Source organism: Passer domesticus, chromosome 3, assembly GCF_036417665.1.
Source record: "Passer domesticus isolate bPasDom1 chromosome 3, bPasDom1.hap1, whole genome shotgun sequence".
NCBI lineage: Eukaryota > Metazoa > Chordata > Aves > Passeriformes > Passeridae > Passer > Passer domesticus.
In genome coordinates, this window is record NC_087476.1 from 46,690,709 (window position 1) to 46,704,576 (window position 13,868).

General features: G+C 41.5%; 1 protein-coding gene across 4 annotated transcripts in view; it reads right to left on the reverse strand.

Moving 5' to 3' along the window:
- The window catches only part of FYN (FYN proto-oncogene, Src family tyrosine kinase), a 137,994-nt gene that overhangs the window by 29,250 nt on the left and 94,876 nt on the right, over window positions 1-13,868 (reverse strand). For all 4 annotated transcript variants that reach the window (XM_064412947.1, XM_064412946.1, XM_064412945.1 and 1 more), the window contains 5 exons: window positions 11,357-11,614; window positions 10,719-10,815; window positions 6,644-6,742; window positions 5,452-5,555; window positions 1,116-1,265 (listed from right to left, as the gene is read on the reverse strand). In XM_064412947.1, coding sequence (XP_064269017.1) covers window positions 1,116-1,265; window positions 5,452-5,555; window positions 6,644-6,742; window positions 10,719-10,815; window positions 11,357-11,603 — 697 coding nt within the window. In that variant the 5' untranslated portion in view covers window positions 11,604-11,614. The remainder of the gene's footprint in view (window positions 1-1,115; window positions 1,266-5,451; window positions 5,556-6,643; window positions 6,743-10,718; window positions 10,816-11,356; window positions 11,615-13,868) is intronic.

Here is a 13,868-nt window from a genome sequence, read left to right on the forward strand (position 1 = left end):
CTGACCACAGGAAACTAAAATTTGACATGTACCAACTGGTACAGTGAGGTTAAAAATTATCTTCCTTATATGTGAGCTTTTATACCTCATTTAGGTTGAAGTAGAGTCACCATCAACAACTAGAAGTTCTCCCTGGCAGCACACACCCATCAGGAATTGGGTGGAGAAGACAGCCAGATGTCTAGTATGAATAGCATAAGAATGCAGCAGACAGAATACAAAGAATACAGAAAAAATGCCCCGCAGAGAAGCTGATTTCCCAAGTAAAAATTATGAAAAGTTTTTGAGCAGCAAGCATTTGGGGTAATCTGTTAATAACATTATGAAAAGCTAAAGTATAGGGAAAAAAAACCCCAAAGAACCAATGCTTCAAAATACAAATTTCTGCTTAAAAAACTGACCATGCTAAGAAGCATGGCAATCTTCTGTGTAAGAACCATTTGTCCTGTGCAGGTCTGGGGGTCTTTGAAGTTGCATTGCAAATTGCCAGTGACAACAGGATGTACTTTTGGGTGGAATAGTGCATGCCACACTTTATTCACAGGAATAATTAAAAAAAAGTTTGGTGGGTGGACACAAACCATGTGCATAAAGAAACACATATATTCCCTTATTTATTTAACATAATTTAAATGTTAATACTTTGCACATAGAATAAAAATTCAGTGGGAAAACATATTTAATGTATCAAATACATGCAGACCTTTTGGCCATTGTTTTAGGTGACTGAATTCCACAATGCAATTCCTATTTGCTTTATTGGCAATAGTGTGCTACAAAATGGCACATATTAGCAGTCACTTATTCACAGGGAATTCATGCTTGGAGATGTGCAAGTCAAATTTGGTAATTCTATTTGCTCAGAAGAGGAAGAGCTGACAAAACCTTTAGCACAGTGAAGTGTTAGGTTTTAAAAGCTCTGCTGCTGTATCCCGTGAACAGCACTCAAAGACATTTATAACTCTAATGGGAAAGGGATAACAGAAGATGCATTACAACAAGCTAGAGTCATAGATCAAATGACTCTTTAGGGCATCTTACACATACATCAGCTCAGCAGCAAACACTTTTGTTTTAAAATACTTCAGAGTGCCATGTATTGTCTGAAAAATTACCTGAGTAATGCTGAACCAGCTGCTGAAGAGTTTCAAATTGTGCCCGAGTTGTGATATAATATCCACCATTGTCAAGTTTACGAATCTTATAATGTTTGACATGATCTCCTTTCATATCATCCCAGTCTCGAATAGACAGGGAATAGGCACCTGTTCCAAGCAAAGGAGAAATAAAAAATTGTAATTAGCTTTTAGTCACAAAGATTTTGGTTTCCTGGTCAGTTGCTACAAAGTGAAAGAGAAATTGCTTCCAAAAAGCTCACTGTATCCTGAAAAAGAACAAATTAATCTAACACAATGAGGTAAGTGTCAGAGAAATCCTGGGATGTTCACATGGTGTCCCTTTCACAATGTTCTAGAAAGATACCGGCACTTCTGTGTAAATGAAAACTCACATTTTAACATTTACTGCTCTAGGCTGTTAAATTGACTTTTCCTATTCTAAGTGTCAGGTTACACTGCAAATACTGTGCTTTATGTAAATACCAGTGGGTGGTAAATATCAAAATTTTCACAGGAAGCTCGGGAGATAATGATTTTATATGTGGGTAGTGTTGTTACCTGGATGGATCCCAAACTTCTTTATAAACAACCAAATAAGCATATTTTGTACACCACAGTCTTTGGAAGGTAATACTACACCAAGACTGAGCACCAGTAGATCTGCAAGAACTTCACATTTAACTTCCCAAATCCACGTGGGGCTTTAGAGCTTACTAGTGGGATTCAGATGCCCTAGCACAGGGATTAAGTGCCATGTGAGATGCCTCGGGACATGCTGCTTGGCAGTTTTCCCACAGGCTGTCACATTCTTCCAGCCATGTGGATGCCCTGCAGGCATATGAAGTGGCTCTGGATGCTCAGGGCCGTGTAAAGGACGAACAGTTCAGTTGATGGGCTGGATTCAGTTTCAGGTGCAGTGGTGGCAGCCTGCAGGTGGGCTGGGGGCTTGATTTATATGCCCATGCATAAGCCCCTGGTGCTATGAGGGTGGCTGAATCCCAGTTTCCATGAGTGTTATGGCACTATGGCATAATGCCGGTGTGGGAACTCGGTGTCTGCAGACCCGGCAGCTGAACAGCCTCAGCTTCCTGCTGACTGCAAAAACAGCTCAGCCACCTCCGTGGGGACCTGCACGTTCAGGTCTCACTCTGGGGGACAATCCTATTTTATATCCAGTGACATGTGCTGGTTCTCTACGGTGACAAAAGCAAAGCCACTTTTTTACAGTGTAACAGCATCTGAACAAAAACATGGCCCTTTTCAAAGGCAGCAAAGAAGACAAGTTCTTCTCATGGTTCAGACAAATATTGTGTTTACTCAAGGGAATTTAGGCATTAAAAGGAGAAGAGCAAACTGTCAGCTTCACAGAGCTCAGGAAGGACCTCCTTCTGGAGCCTCTGCTGCTTTCACTGGTAACCATGTCAGCTAAGGGCAGAAAAGGAAAACCACCAGCAAACAGTTTTGTGTGACATGAAAGGTGGTCCCAGTGTAAGATGTCTTTCTTGGATGTATCCTCAGGAAGAAGCTTTCTTGACCACATCAACCAACAACAGGTTACAGTGGTGGGTGGCTCATCCCTGAGGGAGATGCAGTGAGCAAAACCTCTCCACCCTGACTCTAAGGACTTCTCAAATTCCGCGTTGTTTGTCCCCTATATAGGAGGAAAAGAGCCAGCTCTTAAAACAGATGATTCTGGTTTATTTGAATGGGAGGCACCCTTAAAGGAGTGTCATGGGTTGTTTTATGTCTCTTTTTTTTTTTTCCTTAAAAAAAAATAGTTTAATGTATTTATTTTGGTGGGGTTGGAGCTAGATGATCTTAAATGTCCCTTCCAACTGCAGCCTTGCTGTGATTCTATGATTTCTAAGTGTAGACAAATACTGTTTGTTTAGGACAGTTTTCTGAAGAGGCTCTCCCTGAGTCAGTACATTTGTCTCAACTAGTTCAAAGCTTTTTGGTGATTTGCAAGCACATCTTGTGCATGCTTTGTACACCACTCTGGGCTGTACATTGTCAGCCTCCTCTCAGAATTTTCCAGGCAGTCTTCTCCACCTCTGCATTTTTGAGTTTTGATCCAGTGGCAGCAGCTGTATTTTCTTTAGTCACGCTCCCTGCATATCTGCTCACTATTTTAGATTCTTTAGGGAAATGTAAACAATCTGTGGTTCCAGGTCTGCAATCAGAGCTGTGTGGGTGGCCCTCTGTGGACCCCCACTGACCTCAGATCAAGTTGCAGGACTGGAGCTTTAGTTCAAACCTGGACATAAACAAGAACCAAGACGTATTTCATTATTCATTTATTTAGGCTGTTGGTTATCTATACTATTCATTATTCTCTGATGATAAATTTAAATACAAGAGATAAAAATAATGAAATTTTGGGATAGAAATACGACATTACAATATATCATGCTAATGATTTTTTTAAAAAGGCCAAACAACTAAAACCAGACAGTCTTGAAAGGTGGAGATTAAAACCAGGTGAAGGATTATAGAGAAAAGAGCTGATGAAGCACCTGGGTAGACAGGCATTTAAAAAATGAAAAGCCAGCTCCATATGATTTATTTTGAAAGTAACAAGATAAGGCAACTATGATCAAGGGAAGTTAAATTCATGCTGAAATCATCCAGGATGATACTTCTAAAAGGATCCCGATTAATTTTATTATTGTTATAATTTAAAGCAGAAGGGACAATTCTAGGTCACAAAACAATTCCTGCCTTAAGCCCACAATGGCTAGTTGGGATAGGGCATTTTGAGAAGACTTATGGCGGAACACACCACTTGAGCCCACCCAACTGGTTTTTTTCTCTCTTGAACAACAAGCTCTCTGTTTTGTTGTAACAACATACTTCAGCACCAAAGGATGAGAAAGGAAATAGGCATTTTTTTACAATAAAACATGCATGTTTGTTTTTTTCCTATAGCTTTGATGCAAACTCTGCTTGAAGATATAGAGACCCTTAAGTTCGAACGCAGAGAAATTAAACTTGCTGCTCTAAGTCCATCCACGATGCATTTCTACACTTCCCCTGCTTTTGTGTCTCACAAGAAATTAGAAAAACTCCTGACTTAGCTAAGTAAACAGCACTGCAAAACACATCCTTTATCACTGTATAAAAACTGGGGAAGCCAGACAAAACTGATAATGTGGTTTAGAGAAACAGCATCGTGTTTGTTTTTAGGATCCATGGCTGCATATATGAGTGAGTTTTTAAAATTGGCACAGAGTGGGATGAAGTCCTGCTCCTCACACACATCCGAGCAACTGTTGGTGAAAAAAAACAGGTGGAGTCTATTTGCAGAAAAAGAGCAAGTTTGAGCCTGTCTTGCTCCTGGTGAGAATGCCTCACTGCTATGGGAGGCATAGTGAAGCTGTGGGGTCACAAGAAACTGTCTGCAGTCTATTCAGATTTTGCATCAAAAACAGTCTTCAGAGTCATAGGCAGCAAAGGAAGAATCCAGTGACTTCAGGAGGCAATGGTGCAAAGCTTACAATTTTAGATGACTGAATGCAGCATCTGAAGATAGGTCAGGGAGAGAGGAGTGCAAATACTGCTTCTCTTCTTTAAACTCCTTCACTAGCCATGACATTTTGCATGCTAAGCCTAGCTGATAGTGTGCTCTGATCAAAGCACTGATAAGTCAGTGCTTTAATTATGTGAACCATCATTAGACTACAGAACTTGTATGGAATTAATTCTAGTGACTTATGCCTCCCACAGCTTTTGTTTTGGATTGTTGGTTAATTGAGAAATGGCCAGGTTTGTTTTTAGTTAGTTGCAAGTTTTCTGCTCAATAGTTGTATGAATTAGAAAGATCTTTTCATACATGTGAAGCTTTTGAAGAAGATGTTGACAGGCCTTGTGAGCAAAACGTAAAAGCAAAAATAGCACCCGCCAAGAAAACTGGATCTCCTCCAATATTTTTAAAGGGAAGGAGGAAAATACACCCTTCCACTTGACTTCAACAGAATGGATAGTTGAATACTTTATGAATATATTAATTAGAAGTATATTCAAGTCTTTTCCCTGTTAATATGTGAATTTAAAACTGCTGCATAATTTTTTTCTCTTTTTTTTTCCCCCCAAGGAGCCAGCATTTCAAAGGATCACACCATGTGGCTTGCACTGCAGATACCATGGGCTGAGTGTGAGCTGTACTTTGGCTGTTCTCTACTTTGAACACACACCCTATGACCTGGGATATCCAGATATCCAATTCCCACAACACAATTCCCATAACACAAATACACTGAAAACAGTATTTCACACACTCAGCACAATTTTTCCTGTACTATCTTCTCATGCACAGTCAGAATGCCCATCCTACCTTTGGTAGTTTCGCTCTCCCGGATCAAGAAGGTACCTCTGGGGTTTCCAAATGACAGCAGCTGCCTCTCGGCATCCTTTCGGCCAAGCTTGCCGAAGTACCACCTTAGGGAAATACCAGAAACAGTAAGACATAATGTGATGTAGCAACACTAAATAGTGTCACAAAGCCCAGACACTGAGAGGATTTTGAGTGGAAACTGTGCTTACAGTTGACCATTTTTTCCACACTGTCTTTTATCATGCTGGAAAGCCAATGTGACAAACCACACAGTAGGTGTTCCCTGTGCTGGGCAGTAGCTCTTTGCATTAAGCCTGTAATCAGCAGGTGCTGAGAATGCCTGGTGCCCTCCAACAAAGGCCAGACTTGGACAAACAGATACCAAGATGTGGTGGGTGGAGGGTATGCACAGGGAAAAGGGCCGAAAACTGTCACTGCCAAAGAGCAGTATTTGTAGAGATGTTGCTATAAATATTTGACCTACACAGTGATTTACTAGTACTCAATATTTTTGTTGCAGCACAGCTATAAAATCTCAGTAGAAGGATGAGATTCAACCTTGATGAGATTCTATATGAGGCTTTCAGAGGCTTTTGCAGCCTTTTTGCCTTCCTGCAGCAACATTTTTGTGTTGTTTTACAATCAACCAAGGACAACCTGAAGTGCAGACTCCAGTAGTACCTGCTTGGCTCTATAAGCTCCTCCACTGTATCTTTTATACTGGAAATAACGTGAATACACACATCACTCCTTTTCTTTCATACATGGGTCCTCATTAGAGCTTTGTGTATGCATTGTGAGCATGCTACCTATCCTAGGATTTTTATTTGTTGATACAACGTGTCCTCTTTAATGGACAGTTTGCACACTAATTAACTCAAAATATTTTTACAAGTGGGTTCAGAAAAAGCAAGGGCACCTTTTGGTTAAAGCTTGGAATTAGCTGACAACTGAAAAAAGGAAGCAGACCTGTGTTCCTTTAGGTTTTCTTCCTTTGTTTTGACATTGAAAAAGCATTGAGCTCGTGCTTCTTTTGTTACTAATTACCTAATTATTTATCAGTGCAGTTAAGAACTGATATAAATATAACGTAAGTCATTTGAAAAATCGCTGCTATCAATCAAAAGCAACTCCTCACACCTCCTTCTAATACAGCACTAATGGGTCTTTAGAACAGAAAAAGAAAACATACTCCTCTGCTTGGATGGAATCGACTGGAGCCACATAATTACTGGGAATGTAACCAGTTTCGCCTGTTGTCAAGGAACGGGCCTCCCACCAGTCTCCTTCCCTGTGGAAACAGAGGTGAGGAGGAGAAGTGAGAGCAGGACACAGCTGCAGAGACAATGATCAGACTTTGTTAACAGCACCCAAAATTGCGCGGCCGTAAGAAGCCACAGCAACTCGTCTCTGTCACCGGCGTGCTTCCGAGAGAGCTGCTTGCATCTACACCCAAATAATGTACATATTTCTTTACATCTGGAATTATTGCAGCAGGGATTAGACCTGTAGCCTTTCTGATGCAGCATAATGGCATGAAGAGGCAGAACAGCCCAGTGTAATCAGGTTTGGTGAGGGCTGAATTTGGACTAGAATATTGAAAACTGTATCCATAGCGATTATTCTAACATGGACCCTTGAGAAAGCTTATAGGAAAATTGCCATATTGAATAATGTGCTCTGATTTTGGCTGGGAATGAGTTAATTTTCCTCAAAGTAGCTGGTATGGGAGTGTGTTTTGGATTCGTGCTGGAAACAGTGCTGATAACACAGGGATGTTTTCATTACTGCTGAGCAGCATTCCCACAGTGTCAAGGCTTTTTCAGCCTCTCCTCGAGCAGAGAGGGGGTGGGGGTGTGCAGGGATCTGTGTGAGGGGACACAGCTGACTCCAGCTGACCACAGGGCTATTCCACAACATATGGTAGCATGCTCAGCATGCAGAGCTGGGGGAGAAGAAGGACAAGGGGGGAATGTTTGGAGTGATGGCGTTTACCTTCCCAAGTCATGGTTAGGCAGGATGGAAGCCTGCTCTCCTGGAGATGGCTGAACACCTGCCTGCCTATGGGAAGCCATGAATGAGAATTCCTCATTTTGCTTGGCTTCTGTGCATGACTTTTGTTTTACCTGTTAAACTGCCTTTACCTCAACTCATGATTTTTCTCATTTTTACCCTTCTGATTCTCTCCCTGGTCCTACCACGGGAAAAGTGAATGAGTGGCTGTGTAGGGCTGAGTTGTTCTTGGAGGTTAAACCACAACACAGTGTCACATTCACTGCTAATTTTAAACTTCTATGAGCACAATTAATCTGCAACCCAAAGATATTGAAAAGGCATCTATCAACATGGCATTTTAGATGGCCCTTAAGGATCACACTTCATTGTCTAGATTCCCTCTGCTGGCCACCTGGAGGAGGTAGCACAGGACTAGGCTGCATTTTCAAATACTTGCAAAAAGCTCTTCTTCTACAACATTTAAATGTGAAGAGGTTCATGCAGGACCATCCTAAGACAGCATTCTGTAGGCTTAGTATGAATTTTTGTCTTACACTGCTGCAGACAGTACTGCCTTTCAGAAAATGCACGTTGCTGCAGACTGTGCAGCTTTAAAAGAAGTTTATTTCTCAGCTTTTTGCAAGATGCAATTATTTGGGATGTAGCAATTTCTTTCATTCTCAGCACCAGATTCACTAGTGTTTAACTCCTGCCACTACTAATAAGCATTCTCTTTTCTATTTCTGGGCTGCTCAGAAACTCTTTCTCAGTTCCCCTCTCTGTAAACCAGAGACTTGTTCACTAAATAAAACACTATTATCAAATGTGACTGGAGAATTCAGCCTCTTCTGGAAGCAAACAATTACAGAAAACACACTGTCTGAGCTGTTACTGGAAGGAAAGGTTGTGTCAAGGTGAATTCTTTAAATTTTCAACTTCACTTTATTTAACAGTTTAAAGGAGCAGGAACTCTGTGGAAAACAACTAGAAAACAGCTGTGATTAGTCAAAAAGGAGACGCTTCCAATTTTACAGTTCAAGAAACATGAAGTGCAAATAGCTTTTGCAGAGGCTGGCAGTTGACACTGTTTTAATACACCCTGTGTGCATTAGTATGTCAGGCAAATGGCCCTTTTTGTTTGTGTCTCTAGTATTGCCAGTGAAGTGCTAACCCATATGCTGCTGTAGAATATTTCTGAGGCATTATGCCACACTGAGCTTGATAAATGGTACCATTCCATCTCTTCTCCTTACTGTGCAGAGAGTCCACTAGATGGAGGTATTTTGTCGTATCTAGGGAGGAAAAAAGCAGTCCTGTGGACGATCCCAACATCAGGAACAACACCCTGTGCTTCGACAGAGAAGCTTAAATCTCTCAAAGCACTGCCAGAAAGGAGGAGGAATGCAGGCTTTTCTCACAGCTCTTAATTTCAGACCTACAGCTGAGGTAGGAGGCAGCAGGTCAATGGGGCCGGACAGGGTGTGGTGGTGGGAATGCTGGGGATGGCCCAGTGTTTCAAAGCCCCAAAGTCAGGCTCTGCTCTGCAGGTACCTCTTTCACCCAGACTGCCTTTAGTAAAATTCCTGGGTTCAAATAACAGGGATAGCTCCTGTATGTCATTTCAGGTGTTGTGCTGAATGTTTACTCCAAAGCACAAATCAAATTTTGTTCGTTGAAAGCTAAAGCAAAATCCAAATCCAAACCCCTCCAAAAATTCCAGACAAACTACTTTTTTGCACATATTGGCAAGCAGCATTGGCAGGTGCTTCAAAATAGGCTTATTTTATCTAATTCCTGATGTAAGTGAAGAGAGGAAGCATTCTTACAGAAAAGCAGCTTTCTGGAGATTCCCAGTCTGGCTGTCACTATTCCAGGGGTGTGGTTAGGGCCATGTTTATAAGCAAATACACCTAACTGCAATGGGAACTGAGCTTCTATGATCCTACAGGAAAATCAATGAATGCTTGGTCTTTTTTCCTTGCTTAGAAACTCTTCTTCCAGGCAGTAATTACCTGCATCAAAATGCATGTATACTGCAGCCACCGACATGAAGAGGAATCTCTGTCTCACCAGCTCCAAGGATCACAGCTCTGTAAGTCTTGGTGAGCACTGCCAGATTCCACCAGCTGGCATGTACAAGGTATTTATAATGTGTGGAACTTCTTGTTTCAAGTTATGGCATAGTTTGTGCAAGGTTAGGAAAGCACAAGGCAACGTGAACAAAAATGGATCATAGGTTTTAAAAGGGTTTGTTTCCAACCTCTAATTTAGAAGCAGAAAGGTTTTAAACTGCTGCTCTCTCTACAAATTGTAACTGAAGTTTCTGTGCTTTCATCTACATCAAAGCTCTTTGGCTTCATGAAATATTCCCCAGAATTACCTGATTTTTTAAAAACTTCAATGCACATTAAGCCAATTCCAACCCTGCAGTTGCTATATTAAAATTAAGAGGAGTTGCACCAGGGGTGAATTCGCCTCATTGGCACATATTATAAGAAAAAAAAGAGAAGACCACTATCACGAAGCCTTTAGAAAGTGACATACTTGGTTGTTAACCCATTTTTACCTCTACATGATAGCAGTAGTGAACATAAAACAGAGCCTGCCACTTTATGCTTTTAGCCAAGAATTACAAGATGTTCAGATATAGGTCAGTAGCACAGTGAGTTTTAGAAGTTATTTTTAAATCACTAAGGGATTTTTTTTTTCTATGGGCAGTTGATAAAATTAATTTTAAGTTGATGATTTCCAGGATGGAAATGTGGTTTTCATGTCAGATGCAGCAGAACCTAGGAAGTTCTGACTGCATCACCTACCTTTATAAAAGGACAAAAATGCTTTTAAACTTGGCACATACATCTGGATAACAACTCTTCTGTGAATCAGCTTTTAGCTCATTTCTGTGCGGGGATACTTGCAGCAGATTGGAAAAAGTGTTAGTACATGCCTTGCAGAACGTTTGTAGCTACTGATAAAGTACAGAGGTGGTAGTCTCAGTTCTGTATGTGGGGTTACTGTAAAATGTAAGCAATAAATCACACAATCTAACACTTTTTTAAAGTAAAGCTGTGTGTGGTTGAAGTTTTCTCCCCCAACAATACAGCACTTTGCAAAAGTGCACAAAATGCAAGGACGAGTAAGTAAGCATAGAGTAAATCCCCTCCATACTTGAATATCCAACATGAGATTTCACTAATAACATAAGCAAACATTACTGTAAACATTGTAAGCTTGAAACTATTAAAATGTAGATTCCCAAGCCTAAAACTTACGAGCTGTTAAGTATCTGGAATTTTTCTCCTTTGTGAAAACTCAAGTCATCTTCTGTTCGTGCTTCATAGTCATAAAGCGCCACAAAAAGAGTTACACCTAAAGAAAAAAATAAGTGGGTTATACTCCATCACAAAAGACAGGAGGGAAAGGAACCTCAAGAGATGATGTGGATAAGCCACAGGTAAGCTGCTCCACTTGCTGAGGAGCAAACCAAACTGAACCCTCCAACTTTCTGAACTACTCTCATCTCTCTGGTGTTATGCAGCCAGTGGGCACTCCACCTCCTTCACTCTGTACACTCACAGGATCCCAAGCAGGCAAAGGGAGGTGAAGAGACAGTTTAAACATAGCCATGCCAAGTATTTAACTACTTGAGGTGGCTCAGCCCACACTTTGCACGACCTGATAGAGGAATAAGGCAGTTAGCCAAATTTGGCATGCACAAATAATTTCTCAGCCCCAAATGAACCTGCAAATTAGCAAAGGTAGGGGTGAAGACCCATCTCCAACCTACTTCAATTCTTCACACTATTTCATGAAATAGCTCTTCCTAAAAGCAACGTGCTGAGACAGTCAGGCCTCTGCTGTAGATGCATGATTGACACTAGGAGCACTAAAATAAGATGTTCAAGCTCACCTGTTCCTCCTCTTGTACGCAGCGTCCCTGTATGAGAGGAGGAGTTGACTCCACCAAACACGGTCAATCCTTGGCCTCCTGTGGCATGGAAGTTGTTGTAGTTTGGGATTGAAGTCACACCAAAGCTAGGATAGTGCTGAGGAGTAGGATCTGTCCCATAGCGGTAGCCTGAGCTTTGAGTTAAACTGCCATCCCTCTCGTCAGTCAGTTTTGTTGCTTCTTTATCCTTACATTGCACACAGCCCATTATCTAAAATCCTAGGAGAGGAAGGAAAGGATAGGTGCTCATATGTTGATGCTCACCAGATCTCCTCCAAATGCACATATGATGAGGCTCAAATTAATTCACTGTTCAAAAGTTAAGTACTTTGGAAAAAAAACTGCAGTGGTTTTAATATAAACAGCAACATGTTGGAAAAAAGCTCACACAAAATCTTCCCCTCAGGAATTTTCCACCGAGGCCTGGGGAAGGGGGTCCTGCCTGCTCTTAGGGTAGTGGCAGATCTTTGTCCATCCTTGACAGGCAACATTTTGCACAGAGGGACCAAGAGGAGGAAACACACCTTGCTCACACTTTGCCAGGAGGATGCAACTGGCAGGAGAAGGACTCAGCCAAAAAAGTGCAGCTGGAGGTGCTCAAGACTGTCCTCAGAACACAGAATGAGGCACTTAGCTTGTGGTTCATATTTGACCTTGCCAACTACACATGAGTGGAATTCACCCCAAGACAAAACCCTTCTTCCATTGCTGGAGCTCTGCATGGCAGGCAGAAAAGCAGCCACAGTAAGCCAAGAATTATTACAGCAGAAAAGTGGGAGGGAGCTATCAGAGGGTGCAGCTGAAAAAAAAAAAAGGAAGCTCCTTTTCAAGCAGTACCAAATTGAAGGCTAAAACCACTGGTAACAGAAGGTGGGGCTGGTAAAGGTACACAAGTTAAGAAACTAGAGAAAGTCCCAGAAGAATTAACACATCAAATGCAGAGCAACTCCAAGTACAGATTCTGCACAGGATGAAACTGAGAGGGTTTCAAAAATTACAGCTTCAAAAAGGTTTCTCCAAGTTTTAAAAGTTCTTGTAAGCTCTTGTTCAGCACCCTCATGGGGCACTACCAGCCTGGGTTAATCTCTCTTTATTTTAGGTGCGTGGAGGGAGACAGAGGGTGATTTGCCACATCTCAGAAGCAGCCCTGCAAGGTCAGCCCTGTTACCTGGTGTTGCCTTTCATCTGCCAGATGTAACTTTCTCTAATCCATGTGGTGGTGTTACTGAACTCTTTCCTAGTGGCCCAAGCTGAACCTAGACACAAAACCTGAGTTTCTGGAGTTGGGTGGGATGAACCTGGAGAATCAGATACTTGTCTGGATGCATCCTTGATCTGAACCAGTACAGTGACTCTTAAATACAACCTGACACAAAAACAACATACTCTGAACAGTGGGGTTGGAAGAGAAGTGGCAGAAAAAACCCTAAAAAATAGCTTAATAGACATACTTTTCCCAGATCATATAAATAGGCAGGGAGAAAATACAGAGAATGGAAAAAAAATATAGTGAAGTACTTTTTTTTTTTTTTTTTGCCCCACATTTCTTTTCACGTTTCAGACCAATATCTGTCACTTTGGGTAAATGTAAAGTCTATGCTTTTTAAAATTTAGTAATTTTCTGTAGCTGCCAGGCTGGCTATTTTCTATGCCTTACCCCAACATCAACACAGGAAATTGGTTTTGACAAGCTCATGGGATTCAGAAAAAAGAATGTTTCACCAGTGCTAATGCTTGAAAAATTATGCAGCAGCTCCCTGTTTTTACGTGACAGTGCACAGCCTGGATACCTGCTTTCCACATCTCACCTGCCTAATTAAAAAGAAAAACACTTCTGTTGAAGGGTATTTGCTACAATTTACTTCCAGTTATCTACAATACTTCCAGTTATTCTACAAGTCAGTTCAGAAAAACAAGCATCATTTTGTTTGCCCAGTGTGACACCCATCCAGAAGAAGGACCAGAAGGAGGATCTGGGAAAATACAGGCCTGTCAGTCTGCCCTTGGTGCCCAGGAAGGTTATGGAACAGCTCACCATGAATGCAATCACAAGGCACACACAGGATCAGACCCAGCCAGATTGGGCTTAAGACTGGACACAGCCCTCAGTGCCATGGTCTGATTGACATTGTGGTGATCACAGGCTGGATGCTGTGATCTCAGAGGTCTTTTTCAACCTAAATGATTCTGTTATGCTGTAATTTTATCTTTATTTATTTCCTGGAGTCGTATTGCCTGCAGTTAGCATGGGTCTACCTTCTCTTGCTCTTAGCCTGACTTAAAACTGCCCTGTTTGCATTTCTTTATTCCCTTTAAGACACCACACTGACTCAGCAGGGCTCCCTCACCAAAATGTTTAAGTCTTTTGAGGAGAACAGAAAAATGGACTCCTGGCTCTTGACTTGCTGCATGGGTGGCATGAGCTGGGATCCCTCAAGAAACTACAGCAACAACTGGTTGAGGGAAAGGGGTT